The sequence below is a fragment of the Chiloscyllium punctatum genome, chromosome 3 (genome assembly GCF_047496795.1).
Source record: "Chiloscyllium punctatum isolate Juve2018m chromosome 3, sChiPun1.3, whole genome shotgun sequence".
Lineage (NCBI taxonomy): Eukaryota > Metazoa > Chordata > Chondrichthyes > Orectolobiformes > Hemiscylliidae > Chiloscyllium > Chiloscyllium punctatum.
Window position 1 is genome coordinate 90292728 of NC_092741.1, and position 25744 is coordinate 90318471.

The 25744-nt window shown below is 41.3% G+C and overlaps 1 protein-coding gene across 3 annotated transcripts in view; it reads left to right on the forward strand.

The window, feature by feature from the left end:
• lama2 (laminin, alpha 2) overlaps positions 1-25744 on the forward strand; it is a 387170-nt gene that overhangs the window by 350870 nt on the left and 10556 nt on the right. For all 3 annotated transcript variants that reach the window (XM_072556030.1, XM_072556031.1, XM_072556033.1), the window contains 9 exons: positions 6521-6641; positions 6795-6971; positions 8158-8306; positions 11812-11988; positions 14535-14700; positions 17191-17303; positions 17916-18105; positions 21105-21260; positions 24610-24763. In XM_072556030.1, coding sequence (XP_072412131.1) covers positions 6521-6641; positions 6795-6971; positions 8158-8306; positions 11812-11988; positions 14535-14700; positions 17191-17303; positions 17916-18105; positions 21105-21260; positions 24610-24763 — 1403 coding nt within the window. The remainder of the gene's footprint in view (positions 1-6520; positions 6642-6794; positions 6972-8157; positions 8307-11811; positions 11989-14534; positions 14701-17190; positions 17304-17915; positions 18106-21104; positions 21261-24609; positions 24764-25744) is intronic.

Sequence of the window (25744 nt, forward strand, 5' to 3'; positions counted from 1 at the left end):
CACCTGGGTTAAGACCCAGGTTTAGCATGTAATCTGTTAAACAGATTTTGAGAAAAGATTGGTCACAGTTGAATATATGATGTACATTTATATTGTGAAGTAGGATTCTTTTCTACATTACGTATCACTAAAATGGACTGAATATATCCCTGCCCTCTTAGAAATTGTGTTCATTTATACATTCATAGATGTATAGCATTCTGTCTTTCCCAAACTGCACATAATCTCCCATTATGGGTTTCTTTGAAAAGAGATGAATTATCTCTGATCTGTCTAGGATGTAATTCCACTGGACAGTGTTTTACATCTCAAAGTAGATGCATTGGAAACTGTAGCCTACAGGCTCAGAAATTTATACCTTGATGTGCCTAAAGGTATTAGGTTAAGAGAGCACAGCTCAGATTATAAAGTCTTATTGCTCTTCTATCTACACAAGCAACTATTTACAGTTAGATAGCACTTTTAACAGAGTAAAATTCCTCAATTAAGGTGCTTCACAGGAAGATTGTAAAGAAAATTATGAGCCAAGACATACGAGCACATAAGATTTTTACTTGCAAAATGGGATGTGGAATTTGTGGAGGCTCTCTGCAAAAGAAATGCAGCTGATTCCACACCACACCATTTTGCTATGGCAATGGAAAATATTCAGACGATGAACCAATTTGCTTTTGGAAACCACACTTGACATTTGTTATGGGAGGCTCATGCTTGACAAATTTGATTGAATGTTTTGAGGAGGTAACCAGCAGCGTTCATTGGGATAATGCCTGTGACATGATCGGTATGATTTCCAGCAAGGCTATTGATAAAACCAATGAGTACAAGCAGACTGGCCAGGAATGCACACGGGATCCAAGACAAAGTGGTACATTGGATCCTTAATTGACTGAGAGGCAAAAAACAGGTTGCTGGCAGAGAAATGTTTCTGAATGGAAGTCAAATTCCAGTGGTGACTGCTAGTCTCCATGCTGGGCCATTTCCATTTGTAGCCAACACCAACAATTTGCACCTAAATATATGGGGGAATGATCAAGTTGCAGATTATGGGAAATTGTTCACATGGTAAATACTGAGGAAGATAACCAAAAACTGCAGGGTGAGATCAATGGAATGACTGGTCAGGTGGGTAGAGCAGCAACAAATGGAAGTCAACCAGAATTGTATGAGGTAAACAACTGGGGAAGCCTAACAAGGCAAGGGCTTACACTACGAATCGTAGGACCCTAGAGAGCAGTGAAAATCAGAGACTTTTGTGCGCATTCCCACAGATCCCTGAAGATGTCCAGTAGGCAGGGTGATTAAAAAGGCTTATACATTACTGACTCAATTAACCAAGAAGTAGAATATAAAACCACAGAGATTATAAAGTGCTGCTTAGGCCACAAGTGTACACACAGTTCTGGTTACTATATTATTGGAAGGAAGTGATCGCACTAGAGATGGTACAGAAGAGATTTACCAGAATGCTGCTTGAGTATCAAGTCTAATTGGGACTGAGCCATGAAGAAAGATCAGATAGACTGGCATTACTTTCCTTAGAGCAGCAAAGTTGAAAGGGAACCTGAGAGCTATATGAGTGAGGGATTGAGATCAAGTGGATAGAAAGACACCTTTTCAATTTGTGGAGGAGTCAATAACCAGAGACCATAGATTTTATCTAAAAGGTAGAAGGCTACGAGGAGAGTTGAGGAAGTTTATCACTCGAACGGTGGTGAGAGTCTGGAAGGCACTGCCTGATAGGGTGGCTATATCTCTCCTTACATTAAAGCAGTTGTAGCTTGTGATGCCAAAGCTTCCAGGACTATTGGTCAAAAGTTGGTAAGTGGGACTCGTGTAGTCAGTTCTTCAGTGTGAATATAGTGGGTGAAATAGCCTCTTTCTGTCAGTATTGATGAGACACTGTCTCTATCACATGCTCAAAGTGTATCTCAGACTTGAAGCACACACTGTAAAGATGTCTCTCCTCATCTCACATTTGATCCTTTTATACCTTAAATCAGTGTCCTCAGGTTTTTGACCCATCTGCCAAGGGGAGCAGTTTGTCTCTACCACTTGCTGGCTGCAGACCTCCACGAAGCAGACTAAATTTAGCATTGTGCTTGGAAGGTAGCATTCTGCTTTAGGGCAGTTGACTTTTTTCGTAAGTACCCAGTGCTTAGCTCATTACACGTGCATGTAGTTCAGACCTTGCAATGGGGCAAGGTAAAGATCCGTGCTCACATTTATACCATAGAGGGTTGACTGTTTTGCTGATATATTTAAAAGGCGCCAAGCGAGGGCTGTTAGAATGGAGACCTGTAGTAGTCAGCCTGCCACCATTCCCTGGTCAGTCTGCATCTGTTCCTCAGTCAGCTGTCTGCTATTTTCTGGTCAGCCTGCCTCTCATTGCAAGATACACACTCCCCTCTTGGCCAGCATCATTCATCCACACCCATTTAATTCCCACCTCCCTCAATCATTTTCTCTGCCCTGTGCAACCTAATGTACTGCCACCCAGTCTCTATGATATGGCACAGTTAGAAACTCCCCAAAGCAGACAAGAGCAGTTGCTCAGTGCAAGTCCAGCATATACAGGAACTTATCTGCTGCACACTTCATCCTCCAGCCAGCCATGAGAAGGTAGATATTGTTCACTTGTGGAGAACTTGATTACCTTGATAAGTGGTACATAATTTCATTTAGCTGGTCTTTGAATGCGCATGCAGAATAGGAAAAAGCATGCAAAAGATTTCTGTGACTTGCCATGAGGATATGCAGCCTAGCTTAAGTTGCAAGAACTTGATTGCAAATCTTCTTCATGCTGTCAGAATTGTGATTTATAGCCTCTCACGCAACTAAGTTCCCTACTGCCTTGCTACCATCCCCAGGTGAAGCACAAGATTTCATCCTCCATCTGTGAATGGGGCAGCATGGTGGCTCAGTGGTTAGCATTGTTACCTCAGTGCCAGGGACCCAGGTTCTCTTCCAGCTTCGGGCGACTGTCTGTTTCAGATTGCATATTCTCCCTTGTGTCTGTGTGGGTTCCCTCTGGGTGCTCCAGTTTCCTCCCATAGTCAAAAGATGTGAGAGTTAGGTAGGTTGGTCATGCTAAATTCCCCATAGTGTGCACGGATGTGCAGGAGGGTGGATTAGCCATGGGAAAGGCAAGGTTACAAGGATGTGGTAGAGCAGGTTGGTCAGTGTGGGATGCTCTTCGGCGGGTTAGTGTGGACCCGATGGGCCGAATGGCACGCTTCCACACTGTTCAGATTCTCTGACTCTATATCTAGACACTGCATGATTTTGAACGCCTTAATTGTATCACTTCTCAAGCATCTGGAAGAACAACTCCTCTTTAAGCTATCTATCCATGTAACTGACATGTTCAAACCCCTGGAACTCTCCCTGAAGCCTTCCCATCCCTGTTAAAGTATGGCTCCAAACCTTAATGCTTGCATTGAGGTTGAACCAGTGTTTTATAAAAGTTCACTCTAACTTCCTTACTTTATATACTCATTGCCTCTATTTTTAATGCCAAGATTTTCTATGCCTAATGAATCACTTTCTCAATGTACCCTGCTGATTACAATGATTTGTAGACTGGCAGGAGGCTGGAAGAACACAGCAAGCCAAGCAGTATAAGGCAGTGCAGAAGTCTATGTTTCGGGTGTAATCCTTCTTCGGGACCCAAAAGCATCTGCAGTGTCTGCAATTTTTTTGCCTTTAACCGATTACAATAATTAGGACATGAAAGCGTCCAGGTCCCACTTCTGCTGCTGCATCCCTATATAATTGTATACTTCATTTAAAGTGGCCTTGCCTTGTTCTTGCCCCCAAAATGTGCCACTTTCTTTCAGACTAGGGGAGGCAATCATCTCAGTTTGTTAAAGAGGCCGGCTGTAAGGAGAATTTTAAAGAATGACAGAGAGGTACAAGGACAGCTTTAAAGTTTCAAGCCTAGGTGGGTAAAGGCGCAACCGTTAATCATGGAGCACTTCTACATCACCATGAACCAACTCAGCCATCACTTCAGGCCTTCAGCAATTTACTTTGGGCGAGATAGAAGCCTGTGACTTGAATGCTTTTGCCAGGCCATCTTTCCAACAGGGCCAGCGTACTCCTTATACATCTTCATAAGATGCTTTAACATTGACGTAGACATCCATACTTTTTGCCTCTTAGTTTGCTTTCTCAGCACTTACTCACTTTAATGAGTCATGTTGCTTTCTTAGCACACAAAAACTTAAGCTCCCAGTGAAAGACCACCAGCCTCTGTAGCTTGCATTGCTTTTTAGCACCGAGCAAGAGAGAGAGAGAGAGAGAAAAGCAGGCAGCTTGTGACATTGGGGAGCACTGAAGAAGGAATACTTTACTCAGAAAGGGGTGGACATGTTGCTGACTGGCACCAGGCTATCTCTGCTTCAGAGCTGCAGCGTGTGCCAGCAGCTTATGTAGCAAACACTGCATGTGCTTCAAGCAAATAGTAAACATCAAAGAGGAAGAGTCCTTAGTGGAGTGAAGGGGGATCGGTTGGGGACACCCCCCTACATTCTATCAAAGACCCCACCTAATTACGCAATGGGAGCTTGGCCACAGCCAGTCCTGCATGTCAAGTGCAAGCAGTCTGGAGATTACAGGTAGGTCAGTCGGGATGCTTCTCAGACATCAGTCCATGGACTGGGTCAAATTCTCCTGAAGTGAGACAAAGGGATTGGTGATGAAAGTGGATGCTAGAGTCATTCATGGTGATGCATCAGCAGGAGAGATGGTGAGGTGTCTCTAGTAAGAAGTACAGAGGGCAAGAAGGATTGGAAGTTTGGGAGGATGAGGTGGGTGAGAGCCCTTGAGTGGACATGATACATGTAGCAATGAGAGTGACCGAGCATTAGCCTTGAAGATGCATGTGCAAAGCTCGAGTTAGATTGAATGCTGCCCTTCCTTTAGTGTGAGGCAATAGAGACAGGGTATTTCATCTTGTGTAGCTCAGGAGAACATTGACATTTCTTATGACACTGCTAGCTGTACGCTTTCACCATGGCTTGCCAATGCAGTTTCAGTCCAGGTTGTCAGAGTCTCTTGCTATGGTTTCCTTTGGTCAGTAGCAGTAAAGACTGCCATCCTCTCCACCAAACTGTCTTAGAAGTGAGGATCTAGCTTATTTTTCCTCAGACATTTTCAGAGTGGTTTGAAGCGTATTTCCTGGCTTGCTGTGTCTTAATTGGTATGCAGGTGGACTTTAAATATGGTGTCCGAAGTGTGGAAGCTGGAAGATCTCATCAGGGACAAGCACTTCGGCCTCTCTCACCACACTTTCTCTAACAAATGCATCCAACAGTCTGGTTGCGTAACTTAAAAGGTGAAAAGTGATGTGTCTTTATCTTCAACAGTGTTTTTGCCTGTTACAGCAATGTGTACATTATCTCCCACAATATAAGAAACTGAGAGCATTATAGGAATACAGAGTTCAATTGAAGTTTATTGCAGCGAGTTATTACACACAAACGTTAGATTATAACACTGCAACATTGAACAGCGTGCTTCCAGTAATGTCTCCTGCTCCATATGATCCTGGGGTAAGATGGAATATGATGCATTTATACCCTCTGGTCACATGTAATGATATGATGAGCAAGGATATGATGAGCAAGTCTGTTAGGGCTAGGCAGACATGACTGACTGTGAGACACAGCATAACAAAAAATGGAAGGTTGTATAAAAAAATTTGCCACAAGTCATGGTAGACCAGATGCCATGAAACTGATCACTATGCGTTAACCATAAATGGAAAGATTCAGCCCTATGTTGCATGAACTCAGCAAGGAACCTCAACAGCATTTTCTAGAAAGTTAATCGAATACTTTTACTTTCCACAGTATAACCGTGGGCAGCATGGTGGTTAGCACTGCTGCTTCACAGCGCCAGAGACCCGGGTTCAATTACCACCTTAGGCGACTGACTGTGTGGAGTTTGCACATTCTCCCTGTGTCTGCGTGGGTTTCCTCCCACAGTCCAAAAATGTGCAGGTTAGGTGAATTGGCCATGCTAAATTGCCCGTAGTGTTAGGTGAAGGGGTAAATGTGGGTTGCACTTCGGCGGGTCGGTGTGGATTTGTTGGGCCGAAGGGCCTGCTTCCACGCTGAAAGTCATATAATCTAATCTAATAACAGTTATCAACACACAAATGCAATCTCTTCTTAAAATGCAAGATTTCTGTAATACATGCATCATTGAATCAAGCATCACAAATAAAACTGCATTTCTTCCCATGAATTTTAAGCTTCCCATACATATTAACAGGGCAGTTAATCCTAGTTTCTTCTATCCCATCACCAGTGAGAACTGTGTGGTCCTACTAAATGTTTTCACAGTGGACTAAAGAAGTGAGGAGAAGTAATATTTAACATTTTTATTTCCATAAATAACGTCTCTTTTAACCACCAGTGTTTTGAATTATTTTCTTTAACATTTGTAAAGAAAAAGTGTCTATAATTTTAGAAAAAATGACTAACTTTGATAAAAATGTCTTTATCTGTTGCAGGCCTGAAGTCAGTTTAAAGAAATATAGTGGTTGCCTCCGAGATATAGAAATTTCACAGTCACCATATAATTTGTTGAGTGGCACAGATTACCTGGGATTAACAAAAGGCTGTAGTTTAGAGGTTTGTTATCTGAAATATTGTGATATTGCATATGTTATATCAATTTTCTTTGATTTTGAAATATTGAATTCTAACACAGTACAGTACATGCTCTAGTTTGTGAAGTTGCCTCAAATTTTATACAAATATTCATTACCGTGCTCTTTTTCACAGAATGTCCACACTGTTAGCTTCCATAAACCAGGATTTGTTGAGCTTCAGCCACATGCGTTGAACGTAGGCACAGAAATATCTTTTTCCTTCAGCACTAAAAATGAAACTGGAATGATACTTTATGGAAGTGGAAAGGCCCCAGCTCAACTTAAGAGGAAACGCCGCCAAACTGGACAGGTTGGTATTATTATTGTTAACGCTTAATATATTTTAAGTATTTATTTTTGTGCATATAAAATTTACAGATTGAGCCAATGGAAATAATAAACAAGTGAAATAATATTTTAAATTATTAAAATGCATGGTTTTAAAGTATTCTCTTTTCCTTTGATGTTTGATACTGGTTCTTTAATATTTTCAAATACATGTATTCTCCAGTAGTATCTCTACAATCAAGAAACTTAGTAAATAATTGGTGGTGGATACAGTCAGAGAGATGTACAGCATGGAAATAGACCCTTGGTCCACGTCGACCAGATATCCCAACCTAATCTAGTCCCATTTGCCAGCACTTGGCCTATATCCCTCTAAACCCTTCCTATTCGTATACCCATCCAGATGCCTTTTAAAATGTTGTAATTGTACTAGCTGCCTCCATTTCCTCTGGCAGCTCATTCCAAACACACACCACCCTCTGGGTGAAAAAGTTGCCTCTTGGGTCCCTTTTTAAATTTTTCCCTTCTCACCCTAATTCTAGTTCTGGACTCCCCCACCCCAGGGAAAAGACCTTGTCTATTTACCCTATTCATGCCCCTCTATACCATCACCCCTCAGCCTCCAGCGAAAACAGACTATTCAGTCACTCCCTATAGTTCAAATCCTCCAATCCTGGCAGCATGCTTGTAAATCTTATATGAACCCTTTCAAGTTTCACAACATCCTTCCGATAGGAAGGAGACCAGAATTGCACGCAATATTCCAAATGTGGCTCAACGTGATCTCCTGTACTCAATTCTCTGACCAATAAAGAAAAGCATACTAAAAGTCACCTTCACTATTCTATCTACCTGCGACTCTACTTTCAAGGAGCTACGAACCTGCACTCCAAGGTGCCTTTGAGCAACACTCCCTAGAACCTTACCATTAAGTTTATAAGTCCTGCTCTGATGCGCTTTTCCAAAATGCAGCACCTCACATACATCAAAATTAAACTCCATCTGCCTCTCCTCAGCCCATTGGCCCATCTGATCAAGATCCTGTTGTAATCTGAGATAACCTCACTGTCCACTACACCTCCAATGTTGGTTTCATCTGCAAACTTACTTTTGTATCATTTAATTTGAAATACACTTGCTGCAGTCAATTAATTATTGGCAAGAAACTCATGTTGTGTGTGCTGTAACTTTTTGCTTTATACAAATAGGTCTACTATGCAGTTTTCCTAAACAGAGGGCGCTTGGAAGTACACGTTGCTACGGGAACCCGAGATCCTCGTCGTGTGACAATTAGACCAGAATCTGGCATGTTTAATGATGGAAAGGAACATAGTGTTAGACTGCATAGATCAAGAGGGTATGACCATTCCTAAACAATCCAACATTACCTTGGGGTTTTTTTCTAATTCTAGTGGATGCTTTGGCATTTTCACTTCATAATTTCTAAAAGGTTTATAATTTCCTCCAACAAACCTGCCATTGAAATTTACAAAAATGGAACTAGTGAATTACAAAAATGAATTACTTAGTGTAAATCAATGTTTCTATGTATAAAGTGACAGCATGATGCTTGTATATTTAGATCCTGCTCATGTCCGTGATGTTCATTTTACAGCATGGTAATCAAATCCTTAATGGGAACCAAAGCCCTATTTGCTTTTACCCTCCCAATGCTAATCTTTAACTGCCTGATGCTGGAGAATGAGGTCTCTACTTTGCCAATAGTTGTGTCTGGAAAGCTATCATAGCTGACTGGAAAGTACCGTCTTTCTGTTCAGCCACTGAATGCACCACTTCTACCCCCGATTGCCGTTGTTTACGTCACTTCCTCTGGTAACGTCACCCATGGTGTCACCAATGGTCACATGACCTTTCCCCACTCCAGAAACAGTGTCTGCCCTCACTCCCAACTCCAGCTCTACACCAGGCCCCAGACCCCATCCTCCCCTCCCCCCCAAAACCCAGACCTCCCCCTCACCGAGGATGAACTATCAATTCTCAGTAAAGGTCTCACCTTCATCCCACTATGCTCCCGGGTCAATGTATTCCATATGCGTTGCGACATTGAACAGCCTCTGCCTCTGTGCTTACTTTTCCAACTGTGACTCCCACCCACCCACTGAGAACCCCTTCTCCTACCTCCAACATATTACATCCTCTTGGACAATCCTTCCTGGTCTGTTACCCACCCTCGACCTCATTATCACCAACTGCTGCTGTGAAATTGACCGCTTCAACCTGTCCACCCCTCTCCCCCAATCTACCCTTCTCACCCTTGCAGAGTACAGTCCTCCACTCCCTCCGGTCCAACCTCAACCTCACCTTAAATCAACGGATGGGTGAGGGGGTGGGGGCGCAGTGGTGGTTTGGTGCAATGACCTCTACACTGCTGAATCCAGGTGCCAACTCACAGACATCTCCTACCACACCCTCGACCACAACCTCACCCCCTATCACCAAACTATCATCTCCCAGACCATCCAAGACCTCATCACTTCAGAGGATCTCCCAACCAATGCCTCCAACCTCATAGTCCCAGAACCCCACACTGCCTGGTTCTACTTCTTACCCCAAACCCACAAACCTGACTGCCCTGTTCGACCTATTGTCTCTGCCTGCTCTTGCCCAACCGAACATTCCTCCTCATAACCTTGACATTGTCCTGTCCCTCTTGGTCCAGGAACTCCCCGCACACATTCAGGATACCACCCACACCCTCCACCACCTCCATGACTTTTGGTTCCCAGGCCCCCAATGCCTCATCTTCACCATGGGCATCCAGTCCCATGACATATCCATTTGCCATGGCAATGGCCTACAAGGCCTCAGTTTCTTCCACTCCCACCGACCTAACCAGTACCCTTCCACTGACGCTCTTATTCAATTGGTTGAACTGGTGCTTACCCTCAACAACTTCTTCTTTGAATCCTTCCACTTCCTTCATACCACAGGTGTAGCCATGGGCACCCGTATGGGCCCCAGCTATGCCTACCTCTTTATAGGCTATGTGTAATAGTCCATCGTCTGCAGTCAGACTGGCAGTATACTCCAACTCTTCCTCCATTACATCAATGACTGTATCGGTGCTACCTTCTGCTTCCATAAGTAGATTGAATAGTTCATCAACTTCACTAACACTTTCCACCCTGACCTTAAGTTCACCTGACCATCTCACATACCTCCCTCCACTTCCTGACCTCTTTGTCTCCGGTGACTGACTTAACACGGACATCTGTTTCAAACCCACCGACTCCCACAGCTACCTGGCTTACATCTCCTCCCACACACACCCTCCCTCCTTATCCCCCATCCTATAAAACCATGATCCCTTACTCCAAATTCCTCCTTCCATCGTATCTGCTCCTGAGAGGAGTAATTCCACTCCAGGACATCCCAGGTGGCCTCCTTATTTCAGGGACAGGAATTTCCCCTTCCATGTTATCAACAAAGCCCTCCAGTGCATCTCCTCCACTTTTTACACCTCCACCCTTGAACCCCACCCTCCATTCACAACAAGAATAGAATCCCTCTGGTTCTCGCCTTCTACCCCACTAATCTCCAGATACAGAGCATTACCCTCTGCCACTTCCGCCGGCTACTATCAGACCCCACCACCAGAGAGATATTTCCCTCCCCACCCCAATCTGCCTTCTGCAGAGAACATTCCCTTCGCAACACCCTCATTAGGTCCACACACCCGTCTACCCACCCTTCACACCTCGCACCTTCTCTTGCCACCACAAGATGTGTAAAATCTGCACCCACACCTCCCCCGCACCTCACCAAAGGATCCTTCCACATCCAGCAGAGACATTCCTGCACATCCAAACACCTCATCTACTGTGTCCATTGCTCTTTATGTGGTCTCCTCTGCACTGGGGGGACAGGTTGCCAACTCGCGGAGTGTTTCAGGGAATGTCTTTGGGACACACTCACCCAACAACCCCACCACCCTTTGGCCAACCACTTTAAATCCTCCTCCCACTCCACCAAGGATATCCAAGTCCTGGGTCGCCTCCACTGCCAAATCCAAGCTACCGGACAACTGGAGGAAGAACACCTCATCTTCCACCTTGGGACTCTTCAACCACATGGCATCGACATTGACTTCACTAGTTTCCAAATCTGCTCTCCCTCCACCTCAATCCAGATTCAATCCTCCATCTTGGCACTGCCGTCCTGACCTGTTCTACCTGTCCATCTTCCTCCCCACTAACCTAACACCATCACTGCTCACTTGCATGTACACGTAGCCTTCCCAGCTACCTTTCCTCCATCCTCCATCACCATCCTCCTATTTAACTCCCTTCCCCTTTCCCAACGCTGGCTCCATCCCATCCACATTCCTGATAAAGGGCTTATGCCCAAAATGTTGACTCTCCTGCTCCTTGGATGCTGCCTGCCTTATTGTGCTTTTCCAGCACCACACTTTTTGACTCTGATCTCCAGCATCAGTAGTCCTCACTTTCTCCTGACTACAGTGTATCACAATACAGACCTAGCAGACTACTGTGGACCCATACTGCTGCCTTAGTTGACTGCTGTGAATCCCTAGCGCTATCATATTTATGTGCCTGCAGTTGATCTCACTGCAGCAACCGACACTGACATTTTTTGACAGCTTTCTCTGAAGGGTGATTTACTTTGGCTGCTGACAAATTCATAAACTGAGGAAATCCAGTCCCCCTTCCCAACTTCCACTGCTACTACTCTCCTATTTGCCTCAAGCTAACGTAATCCTCCTTATACAATTGTATTGTTGGGACAGAAATGTTTTAGTGTGGGCTTAAATTAATTATTTCTGCTGTCTTTCATTTAAAATCCCTGAATATGAAAATAACATGGGATTCGTTTTGCTTTAGGTATCTCACTGTGCAAGTGAATGAAGAAAAGGCTCAAAGGAAAAGTCTACCTAATGATCTGCCTCTCGACATTAAGCGGCTGTTTGTTGGCGGTGTCCCTACCTCATTCCAAGTCAGTCAGTTAAGAAGTATCACACATTTCGAAGGCTGTATATGGAATTTAGTAGTTAATTCAATGTAAGTAATACTATTACTCTTAAGAAAAGGACATATTTTTAAAAAATGAAAACACATTCATGCATTTATTTCTCAGTCCCAGAGAGTGCATGTTAAAAAAAAGAATGTTATTAAAATAAAAACAATTTAAGAAATCAGGACAATTATCCATGCATTTCTGTCCATTCTGCTCTGTCAGGGAGGTGATGGTCTAGTGGTATTATTGCTGGACTGTTAATCTAGAGTTGAAAATGTGTTGCTGGAAAAGCGCAGCAGGTCAGGCTTTTCCAGCAACACATTTTCAGCTCCAATCTCCAGCATCTGCAGTCCTCACTTTCTCCTGTTAATCTCGAGTCCCAAGTAATGTCCTGGGGACCTGGGTTTGAATCCCACCATGGCAGATGGTGGAATTTGAACTCAAAGGGGAAAAAAAGTTCTGTAATTAAGAGTCGAAGGATGACCATGAATTAATTGTTGGGGAACAACCCATCTGACTCACTGATGCACTTCTGTAAAGGAAACTGCTGGCATCCATGTGACTCCAGACCAACAGTAATGTGATTGACTCTTAACTGCCGTCTGGGAAATTAGGAATGGGCAATAAATGCTGACCTAGCCAGCAGTGCCCTCATCCGACAAATTAATTTTTTTTTAAACTAGATTGGAGGGAAAGCCTCGAGCAGTGGGCCCTTGGTTTCCTAGCATGTGATCTTTTAAAGTGCTTGATTGGTAAATTAGCCCTGTAGCTGAAAATGTGTTGCTGGAAATGCGCAGCAGGTCAGGCAGCATCCAAGGAGCAGGAGAATCGACGTTTCGGGCATCAGCCCTTCTTCAGGAAACCTGACTGCCCCGGCCGACCCATTGTCTCAGCCTGCTCCTGCCCCCTCCAGCAAACAAATTAGCCCTGTAGCCATATCCTTACATTAATTGAATTTAGTGCATTTTGCAATGGAAAATTATTTTCAAATTGCTTGTGCATACTAATGTACATTAATATCTTTATAAAATGCTTGCTTTCATGTTAAATTATTTTACCCATTCAGTACTTGTATCAAATTAGCCTTATTTATAGTATTCTGTCATCACCCACAATGTTATGTTGAATGGCATGCTTAAGTTTTTTTTCAGTGACATGTGGTATGGTGTGGCATGGTGGCTCAGTGGTTAGCCTTGCTACCTCACAGCACCAGGAGCCCAGGTTCAATTCCATCCTTGGGTGACTGTCTGTCTATGTGGAGTTTGCACCTTCTCCCTGTGTCTGCGTGAGTTTCCTCCGGGTGCTCCTGATGTGCAGGTTAAATGATCTGGCCACATTAAATTGCCCATAGTGTTTAGGGATGTGTGGATTAGATGCATTAGTCAAAGGTAAACATAGGATAATAAAGCATGGGTCTGGGTGGGTTACTCTTTGGCGGTTGTGTGTGTGGACTTGTTTCCACAGTGTAGGGATTCTATGAAATAAAGGACTTATCCTACCGCTGCTTGAATTAACCAGGCTGTCCCTGAAACCATCCCCTCACATCATTTATCTGTGGCTCAGGTCATTCCATGAACCCAGGACTCTGGTTGGTGTTTTTCATGCAGGCGCTCCAGCCTCCCTTGAGTTGCTACTGTATAAAGTCCGCTGGCCATTGATTGTCCAGTGGCTGTCAGTAGGAGACCAGTGGTTTTGTTGCCAGCACAAAGATGGTGGTGCTGGTGTCACTCCACGACAACAGAGATTTCTGTCATCGCACCTTCCCCAACTCAACTCTAACCTAGGGCTATCCCGATGACTCCAGCTCCCTGATCGACTGCTGAGCACCCTCTGCCTCCGTGACTGGACACTGGTGCCACCGAACTCCTCATGTAACCCAATGCTGGCCATGTCCTGCACTGACTGACTGACTGACTCTCAACTTCTGCTTCTTCCTGAGAGTGCCACTTTACAAATTCATTTCTGCAGTTATTAGATGGACGCATCAGCAATACTGTACAACAAGTTTAGTAGAACTGACCATACCGTGATGTCCTGAGATTTCAGCAATTTGACACTCTGGAGTTTGACTGAGAACATGTGGTCCTGGATGCATGTTGTCACCTTTAGCAATGGCAATTGTGATGCAATTGCAATGGCAATGGCCACAGATGTAAGCAAGACCATCTGCTCTCAGGGGCTTGATTCCAAGGAAAGATGCACTTGTGTCCTTGCCAGCTCCTGATGAAGTCACTGGACTCAAAACATTCAAATAAGCTTTCTTCCTACAGATGCTGCCAGACCTACTGAGTTTCTCCAGCAATGTTGAGTGTTATTAGTGTTTTTCCAGCCAGCAATTGAGATGCCTAACAAGATTTGCCCAGCATTTCAAGTTGATGAGCTGCTTGGTTATTAGCATCTAATCCTTTCTCCACAGATGCTGCCAGACCTGACTAGGATTTCAGTTTCAGATTTCAATATTTTCTATTTCAGTTTCAGATTTCTAGCAACTGCAGTATTATTTTCTTTATTAAAAGTTGTTAATTTCTCCATACTGTAGGGTTTAAATTACCAAAACAAATATTTTCCCATGTATTTGCTTGCTTTTCAGACCATTGGACTTTGCTCAACCGGTGTATTTTGAGCATGCAGAAATTGGAAGGTGCCCAACATTAAAACATCCAAAACCACTTATTGAAGATGTTGAAGAGATTGATACAGCTGAAATCACAATCAAACCTATTTCAGAAATAAAAAGAATTCCTACTCCTGCTCCTGTAAGTTTTCCTTCTGCCAAATTAACATAAATTGTTTGAATTTGTTCCCACTTCCGACTCAGAGAATTAATTAACTGTATACACAGTGGGAGATCTCACCAGTCTGTGCTTTCTTAACAGTACCAATAGTTGCAAATTCAGATGAATTCTGACCACCAAAAGATCTGAAAATCATTTGCAACCTGCATACAAAGGTTGGAAGTGGCACTGATGAATTGAAAGCTCCATAATGACTTGTGGACCAACAAGCTTCGTACTGATCAGAGCTGTATTCTGTCACCTTTTGTCACTCAATATTTGGTCAGATATTGTAATCCCAGGGAAGTACTCAGATAATCTTCTCCATTTTCTAATAATCCTTGTTCTAAAACGCATTCTCTTTCATCATATTACATGATGATTGAACTTGTGCTTCTTCCTTGAAATAAAAAAAGGTCAACTTAGATCTGCAGCAAAACTCTGTAAAGATCATTTAAGCACAGGGTTTGACATTCAGAATGAAAGGAAATGGGATTTTAGTTCCTTGTGCTATATCAAGTAGGTTGGAGTAAAATGAAACTTCTACACATTTCAGTATGTAGTGATTGCTCAGAGGATAATGCGCTGTGTAGGAATCCAGCAGACCTGTGCCAGTACTTTAAAACTGTTATCCAACTTGTCCCACTCCCTTCCCCTTCATCATGGAAAGTTTTCTCATTGGTTCTGAAAGTTCCTAATGAAGCTGCTTCCACTATTAGCATCATAGAGTTGTAGAGATGTACAGCATGGAAACAAACCCTTCGGTCCAACCCGTCCATGCCGACCAGATATCCCAATCCGATCTAGTCCCACCTGCCAGCACCCGGCCCATATCCCTCCAAACCCTTCCTATTCATATACCCATCCAAATGCCTCTTAAATGTTGCAAGCCTCCATCACTTCCTCTGGCAGCTCATTCCATACACGTACCACCCTCTGTGTGAAAGCGTTGCCCCTTAGGTCTCTTTTATATCTTTCCCCTCTCTCCCTAAACCTATGCCCTCTAGTTGTAGACTCACCAACCCCAGGGAAAAGACTTTGTCTATTTACCCTATCCATGCCCCTCATAATTTTGTAAACCTCTATAAGGTCACCCCTCAGCCTCTGATGCTCCAGTGAAAACAGCCCCAGCCTGTTCAGCTTCTCCCAATAGCTCAAATCCTCCAACCCTGGCAACATCCTTGTAAATCTTTTCTGAAACCTTTCAAGTTTCACAACAGCTTTCCAACAGGAAGGAGACCAGAATTGCACGCAATATTCCAACAGTGGCCTAACCAATGTCCTATACAGCTGCAACATGACCTCCCAACTCCTGTACTCAATACTCTGACCAATAAAGGAAAGCATACCAAACGCCGCCTTCACTATGCTATCTACCTGTGACTCCACTGTGGAGACAGCAGGTTGGCTGGACATTGAAGCTGTGGGTTCTACACCCCAGCCACAAGACCAGCCTCACAGGTGAAAGAGCCTCTGCCACAATCCATATGATTCTACCGGAAAGATGTTCCCTCTGCTTTAAGGAGCCTATTGATTCCAGCCCTCTTTATGCATTAAATTGTTGCACACATACAAGAGGTCTCCTTGTTGAGATGCCCTCATGATCTTCTGTCAAAAGAGCATTGATCTCTCCCAGTGGGGCTGCTAACCTTTCAAAGGTGAAGGCCCTGAGAAGCTGCAGCCTCAGGAAACTTCTTCGAAGATTATACATGATTCACAAATCTTTAAGAATTGAAGCTCTGAATATTTTCAAAAGATGTATAATTTTGTCCAATTCTGCTACTTTCTTGTATTAATTTTCTTCATGATTTTGAACACCTCTTTAACAACTTGCCTTAACTTTCCCTGCTTTAAGAAGACAAACTGCAACTCGTTGATTTTCTCCACGGACTTGAAGTCCTGCTTCCCTTCCACAGTACACCCTCTCTGCATCATTTTCAAAGCCACAAAATCCTTCTGGTAGGCTGTTCCCAGAATTTGACCCAGTATTCCAGCTTGGGTCTAACTAGTAAATGATAATTAGTATAGGCTTAGCCAGAGATGACTTGATAATAGGTTAACATCTGGCTTATGTTAAAAAGCTGTGACAAAATGAGCATATGCAATTAAAAGACTATGATCACTTTTGTCTTTATTACTTAGGAACTACTGAATTTATTTAAATATTGTCATGGAAAAGAAAACAACTCAAATCATAGATGAAAACAGTTTTTCTAATAACATTTGTACTTTGTACCAGAAGTAGCTAGATGATTGAGATGGATAGTGAAGGATTTGCAGTGGCTCAATAATTGGGGGGTTTTGTAATTTTAATATTTATAGTTTCTACTCTGCATGGAATAACTTGTGAAATTGATTGAGTTCTTACCTTCAACTGTTTTCCATTTTATTTTAGTTGATATTTTAATCACAATCTATTTCTATAGTATAAATTCTGAATCTTTGCAATTGTTGATTTTTTAAAAAATATAGAATATGTGTGCTGCGGACATTCACCCAATTGCACTGCTGGGAGTGAAGCGGTTTGGCTTATCCAAAAATAGTCATGTTGCCATTGAGTTTGATGATACCAAAGTGAAAACTAGGTAATTGTTGATCTTTTACACAATATAATGATTGCATGACATTCACCAATTTCACAGTCATGTCCGAAATAGAAGTAAAACATGTTCTTCATTGCATTTTTTAAAGTTTGGACTGGCATAGAAAATATTGGATTACCTTTACTGCCAATAATAAACTGATGAAGTGAACAAGACGGTCGTCTTTTGCAGAAAGAGGCTGAGAATTGAATGTAATTAAGAAATATATCATAATTACTCTCTTCGCTTCTGATTATTATTCATGATTCTCAGAAGATTGGTTTCCAAGTGACCAGGACTTTTTTCTTCTGCATAAATGTGATAGATAAAATTAGATGCCTCATTTTTAAAATTGAACATTACATGAAACCTATGCTAGTTTATTTTGCAGTGATGACTTGTATTTATTTGTTATTAATTTAATTCTGATTTAAACTTCTCACAGATAAACGGTTTAAAGAGATTTTATGATTATATTTAAAATGAAAAGTTGTGAAAGATTGCATTGTAAACATGTGGTGAAATGGATCGTGAAAATAAACTCTTGCATGGTATTTAGTACAGTGATCAGGACAATCTTCTGAATGTTGATAAAAGGCTTTGACTTGTTTACAGGCTTATAATTGAGTTTGAAATCCAAACAGAAGCAGAATCTGGTCTCGTATTTTATATGGCAAGAATTAATCATGCAGACTTTGCAACCATTCAGATAAAAGATGGAATGGCTCATTTCAGCTATGATCTTGGAAGTGGAAATGCAAGCACAGTTGTTCAAAAAAAGATAAATGATGGTGAATGGCATAAGGTAAAACATACAAATTAAATTCAATTGCTCGTTTACTTAAGTGAAGTTCTATTTTAAGACGTAACACTGAGAACCTATTCTATATAAAATATTCTGTAGGGCTACAAATACCAACAAACTGCACCTGTAAATGATACTTAAACATAATATTTTGTGACATTATCAATTGACAAGCCATTTAAAGAAAGTATGTGGGACCAAAAATTGGAATCGGGCAGGAGAGGAAAATTCGCAACTACAAGTAGCCTGTCTGACTAACTCGTGCATCTTTTCACTTTTCACTCTTCCTGTCACCTCTCCTGAGATAAGATTTGCAATATGCCCCTTTCCCAAATCACACATTGATTCCCACCTTTTCCTTAAGGGAAAACCACAATTAGGACCTTCATTCCAATTGAGTCAACATAAGTTAAATGTACCCAAACTTCTGTCTCACCTTTCCCTACCTCTTCTTTCTGCTTCATCTTCCTTTCTTCCCACCATCCCTATTTTCTCTGCTGCCTCATGACGACTTGTCCGTACTTTCTCCTATATTTCTTCCTCATGTTATCCCAATGTCCCTCATTTCCTCTCTGACTTTTTCCTCAATTTTCTCCCCCTACTTTCCTGTCCCATCATCACTCTGTTCCTACCATCGCCAACTAAGCCTGAGCACATGAAGTGCAGGCTCCATCAATCCTCTTCTGTTCAGACATGGCACTGATGGGACTCAAAAACTGCCAAGCAATCAACTGGCTTGCAACTCGCTCTAGATAGTACTTCCTCCCAGAGGTTCTTGATTCTAATTGTTTGATATTATTTCTTATTTCTACATGTTGTGCTACTACAAACATTACAGCAGACTTTAACATCTTCCCAATGGTAGATCTTAAGGTAACTAGAGCATAGTTACCTTTTTTGAGTCTCCCTCGCTTTTTGAATAAGGATGTTACATTGACAATTTTCCAATCCTCCAGCACGTTTCCAGATGACCATCAGTTTGTTTTTATAACCCACCAGCTTTTCTGTCCTGCCTTTTCATATGAAGAATCACATGCCCTGAATATCTAATTCCCAGTTTAACCCCTTGTAACCATGTCTGTCTAATGGTTGTGATATCAAACACATTAATCTCTATTTGTGTTGCTCATTCATTTACTTTGTTTTGAATACAAATGCATTTAAATAAACAGCCATTAAGTTTACTTTTTTTAAAATCATTTTTTTCTCCTTTTAAACCCATTTGCCACTGTTTTTGTTCTGTGTTTACACACTTCCTGTCCTAACCTGGATATCATTATTCAAATAGCAGCCCTGTAATTCTGCCAAAGCCTTTTACTGTATAAACGCACTTTTTCCATCTCCAACCCCAACACAAGTTAGTTTAAAATCCATGCTATAGCTAGCAGTGGAACAAGATGGCAGTGGCCCAGTGCAGGGTGTGGCAGCAGCCAGCGACCAGACAATGTGCAAGCTCCCTGTAGCGGTGTGCTGTGGAGAGTCCTTGGGGAGAGAGACTGGGATGTTTGTCTTTTTAACTTTTTTTTTCTCTGATCTATGGCTATACTATGTATAGCTGTAACGTAACTTTTTTTTGTTCATTTCTCTATTGTGTGACTAAGGATTGTTCCTATGTACCCTGTACCCTGGCGCCACGTGTTGGTGACATTGTTACACTATAACTAATCTTGTAACTGAAGAAGCTGTATCTAGGTACCCTTGTACCTAAGATGGCAACATATAAAGTTTTTACTGTATTCATTTGAGTACATATAACGATAAAGTTAATTAATTCATATAGCTCTAGATTTTTGGAATCACCAGGATACTGCTGCAAGCATGTTCAAGTGAAGTCAGTTTGATCAGAACAGATCCCTTCTACGCCATTAGTTAGAATATTACCTTACAGGTTTTGCTTTTCCATTGAGCTTTTAACTGTTTGAATTATTTCAGCAGAACCTACGTGGATGACAAAAACTGGACCCCTCTCCTGTCCCTCCAAGTTCCCTTCCAACCTGAGGAGATATCAGTAACCCTGGCACTGGGCAGGCAACACAGCCTTTGGGACTTACACTCATGGCTGCAAAACACAGTATCTATCTCCCTAATTTGAATGATTTAGTCTGAAATGTATGACTACCTCCTGGAGCAAAGTGTCCAGGTAACTTTGTCCCACCTTGTTGTGGCACAATGGCTGTAGTTTGGACTTCAGCTCCTCAACTAGGATACAATGTTTCTTGAGTTGCCAATACTTATTACAGCTGTGTTCACTCTGGATCACCTTGGTGTCCGGTAGCCCAGAGTTAGCAGAGTTTTAATACAAACAGCAAGGGCAAAAGAGGGAATTCTGTTCTATGGGGAATTGTTTAAACTGGTAAGAAGAATGAATTAGGAATGAATAGGAAAATTTAACAATTTTAAAGGCATTTGACAATGAATATTGCAATTTTAAAAATGTTTTTGCATTGTATTAGATAATGAAGATAGCTTTTAAAAAGCTGCAAAAGCATATATGAATGAAGGAAACTTTCTACATTTGTTTTATTCTGGTAGTCAATAATAAATAATTAGATTATTTCAGCGGGTTGAATACCTCAATATTTAAAAATATTGAAGCAATACAATACAATAATTTCAATTTCATTTTATCAGGAAACAGTGTTGCCTTGTCTGACATGTATTTTGATGAGATACTATTTGCTTTCTTGGCTAGATGAGATCCCACTGTAAAATTTCAAACTAGAACATCTTGGTCTGCAACCAATTTTTACACCTCAATCCACAGTGACAAATCAGATTATCTGATTATTCATATTTATTGCTGTTTGGGACTTACTCATAGTTACATTGGTCAACAAATCCCATGTCAGAAGAACTTTCAAATGTCCTGAGGTTGTGACAATCATTACATCAATGTCAAATGCCTCTTATATTTTTTGATCAAGTTGACAGTTTTGCAATAGTTTTTTGTCAAATCCGACACGTAATTGTTTTAATAAACTTGTATTTACTACTTGCAGGTCAGAATTGTCCGGGATAGGAAAAGAGTAACAGTTACAATTGGTCTCACTGTAGCGACTGCAGTCAGTCCTAAAAATGCAGATATTCTGGATGTCGTGGGTATGATTTATATTGGAGGATTGCCCAAGAACTACACAACAAGAAGAATTGGCCGTGTAAGTGTGAACAATTCCAGCCATCTAAACTGCGCAGACAATCAAACTCCTGAAATTCTGAGGTTATGCTCTCAGCACAGTCTAATTTAATGTGAACATCTGTTGGCAAAACAGGCAAAGCAGTCATCGTGCCAATTCACAACACTTTTCATTTCAATTAAAATTTTTGTTGGCAAACCAGAAGCACCCTAAGTTTGTCATATTCACTGAGATATCTGAACTGCTCTCCCATCGCAATCTTTTCATGTGTAAACTTACCTCTAAGACTTTTTAGCATTTTAGTCAGTCCTTCATGTTGACTTCCTTAGCAACAGATTCTTTTTTTATTTTTAGTTATGTGTAGAAATATTGTAGAAATATTTTAGTATTGTGTAGAAATTTAGTGAGACCACATTAGAGTATTATGTGCAGTTTTGGTCACTTGACTTAAGGAAAGATACACTTGCCATAGAGGAATTCATAGGACTCAGGGATTGTTTCATGAGAAAATAATAAACAGTCTGTGTCAACGTTCTGTGGTGTTGGGGTGATATCTAGAACCAGTGAATGCAGTCTCAGAATTAGAGGAAAACTGTTTAGGACTGAAATTAGGAGGTAGTTCCTCCCTTACAGGGGGAGTCTTTGGAACTCTGTCCCCCAGCTAGCTATGGAAACCTATCCATTGTGTATGTTCAACTCTGTGATTGATGGATTTTTACATACTGAAAGCATCAAGGGATATGGGGATAACACCAAAAATCATGTTGAAGTTGAAGATCAGCAATGATCTCATTGAATAACAGAGTGGGCTGGAAAGGCTCAAGAACCTTCTTCTGCTCCTATTTCATGTGTTCTTGCGTTCATATTTGTCTGACATTTTTTTCTATACCTCCTTTGAAGGAATGACGCAAACACTTTCCATGCTCATCAATATAAGCAATGTGATTGACAAGGAATGGAAGATTTTTGTTCCAGTACTAATAGACAACAGATCTCTTTTGCAACATTTTCCTTTTAATCCAGCCAACAGAGTTTGCTTGATATTGTCTTATCAAAAGAGATAAATAGTAGTATTTGGTTTTAATTTATGATGTGGTGGTGCTGGTTTTAGGCTGAGGTGGACAAAGTTAAAAATCACACAGCAGGTTATAGTCCGACAGGTTTATTTGGGAGTACGAGCTTTCGGAGTGTTGCTCCTTCATCCGGTAGCTATTTCCAAATAAATCTGTTGGACTATAACCTGGTGTTGTGTGGTTTTAATTTAGTCAATAGGTGTTATGCTTAATGATTTTATATAACTTCTCAGCAGGCAAAGATACCATTTGACCGGTATCTTTCATCTTTATCTCAGCTTCAAATGCATGTCTACCCCTCTTACAATATGCAATGGTCTCCATGTTAATCTCTCTGTAGAGCTAGATATTCCATTGCATCAATAACCCTTTGTAAATAAAGTTCCCCTAACTTCTTTCCTGTCATGACTCACTGGGGTAGCATACTATTCCTGGAGTTGACACAGATGTGAAAATTTGATTAAGCCACTGCATTGCCCAATTTTACTTCACTGTCTAATTCAGTTTAAAAGAGTAAGCACACCATTTTCTTTCCTCCAGTAACCAGAAGGTAGCTATTGTAATCAAACAGTTTTTAACCAGTGGCAGAAAAGAGTCATGAATTGCTGACTTACAACTGTAGCTTAAATTGTACCATTTTTCTTAAAGTCAAGATACTTTCTTTTGAAAAGACATGATATACATATTGTAGGTGGGGTGGGGAGGACACCAGTCTGGATTACAGATGTTAGTAAGTTTCGTTCAGCACTTTTCTCCCATGGCTTTGCTCATGACATGAGGTTGTGAACCAATCCTCAGCCTTTCATCCACTGGTTGAGTACTTGCCGTTGCAATGCCTCTGAAAGTACTTTTTTTCTCCCCTTTTCCTTACAACAAAGGAACCGGCAGAGCAAGCAACTTATAGGAAAATGGTGAGCATAAGCAGCAGCCAGGAGATTTTCTGTTACTTCTCCACGCAGGAGGAAGAGAGAGAGATTTAGTCACTTTTTCTTTATAGACTAGAATCTTTTCTGCTGTATTGGCCCCACACAAGACAGGGTCACATGGTCAGGATCCAATCAAATTGTTGTTGTCAAGCAATTGTCCCAACTGTCACCATCAGTTCTGTCATCTGTTGTTGCTCTCACTATTACAAGGGAAAGCAACATTGCATACAACTCACAATGTGTCCAAGTCAATACAAATTTTGAAACTGCATCCATCACCTTGCACATTCTCCTTGGTTTAAAGCAATTACATCCTTTTTTAATGCACAGTCCAAACATAAAGGGAATACAAAGATGGCGTCTTTCCACTCCCCACAACAAAAGCCTCAGCCAAATAAAAAAAAATTCCCTTTATATGTCTAATTAATCACTTGTACAAATAAATTCTTAATAAGTTTGTCAAACACACTCATGCTGGCTATCCTTGATTACATCCGTACACTTCTAAATCTGTCTCAAATTTGGATTCCAAGTATAAAAATAGAGATTCCTGGAAAGCTCAGCAGGTTTGGCAGTATCTGTAGGGATAAACCATTGTTAGTGTATCGCATCCATAAAGAGAAATCAGGGTTAACGTTTCAGAAGTTTTGATGGTCACTTGATCCGATACACTAACTATGATTTATCCCTACACTTACTGCCAAACCTGCTGAGCTTTTCCAGCAATCTTATTTTTATTTCTGACTTACAGCATTGACAGTTCTTCTGATTTTTACTTTGGATTCCAAATGTTTACTCACAATTGCCATTTAGACTAAACACAGATATTCGTGGTTTTGGTTGCTTTTTAATCAAAAAGTACAATTTGCATTATTGATTGAAAATTGTGTTCAGAGTCTATTTTATCTCCCCTCTTGCTTAATTTAACAACCTGTGAATTTTTATTTTGTTTGCACACATATATTTTACTATCTAGGTTTCACCCCTGTTCCAATTAAGAAATGGCAATCATGGCCCTGGGCATGTCAAAGGATTCTAGTTTCTATTATCAACAGAGATCTTGTGCATGAAACAGGAAGAAGCTTTGGATGCTGGGTGGTCAGCTCTTCTCAAAATGGAACTGGCCACATCACCAGTGTTTACAGGATAATGGGGCTGCTGGTTTCATCTTGTGGGAATTATGGCCCATTCAATGGGAAGGCTGTCAAAGTGGCCCCAGTTTTAATGTAATTGCATTGCATTCAGACCTTTGCTGTACTATTTCTATATACTTTAAAATATTATTCTGAATATCTGAAAGTTGACTAACTAAATTTAGTGATTATCTTTATGTTCCTGTCTGTTGTTCACTTATGTTTTTAACACTTGCAGGTACTCTACAGTATAAATGCTTGCATTCGTAACTTTAAACTGAACAACAAAACTTTAGATCTGGATAATCCAACTTCCAGCCTTGATGTTGGTGTCTGTTTTCTTAATAGTCAAAGAGGAAATTATTTTGATGGAACAGGATTTGCTAAAGCAGGTAAAAGCATTTGATTAGTTTGACAGTAAAATTATTTGCAGTTACATCATTATTAAAAACTATTCAGGCTGGGACAGTAGGTTTACTAACTCATGAAGGGCGTAGATCAGGTGAATTGCCAAGGTCTTTTCCCTACAAGAGGGGAGTCCAAAACTAGAGGGCAGAGGTTTAAGCTGAGAGGGGAAAGACCTAAAAGGGACCTGAGGGGCAATTCTTCACACAGAAGGTGGTACTTACATGGAACGAGCTGCCAGAGGAAATGGCAAAGGTAGGTACAATTGCAATATTTAAAAGAGGTTTGGGCAAGTACATGGATAGGACCGGTTTAGAGGAATATGGGTTAAATGCAGGCAAATGGGACTAGGCAGTTTAGGAAACCTGGACTGCTTGAGCTGAGTGGAGCTGAAGGGCTTGCTTCCGTGCTGAATGATTCTATGACAGAGCATTTTAATCAGCTGTCATCTTAAAACATTGTTCTTGCAAAGAAAACCGACTCAAAGCTCTTGAAGATACTGTAGATGTTGCTGTATGAGTTTGGGCCCATATAAGATCACCTTCAAAATCTCAGGTGTAAATATGCAGAACACACATAGCGAGAAATCATTCATGATTCTGTTTTGAAAATAGGCAAGTATGTGTTTTCACAATAAAATTTAAGTATCTTTTTACTAGCTGAGCATTTTTGACAGTTGAAATAGTTATGAAATTTCTTAATAGTATATTGGAGCAGCACAGTGGCATAGGGGCAGCAGAATGGTCACAGTGTTAGCACTGCTGTCTCATACCACCAGGGAGCCAGGTTTGACTCTAGACTTGGCCGACTGTCTGTGTGGAGTTTGTGCATTCTCCCCGTAGATTTCCTCTGGGTGCTCCTGTTGCCTCCTGCTGTTCAAAGATGTGCAGATTAGATGGATTGGCCATGGTAAAAATTGTCACGCAGAATGCAGGGATGTGCAGATTAGGTGGGTTAGCTAAGGTTAA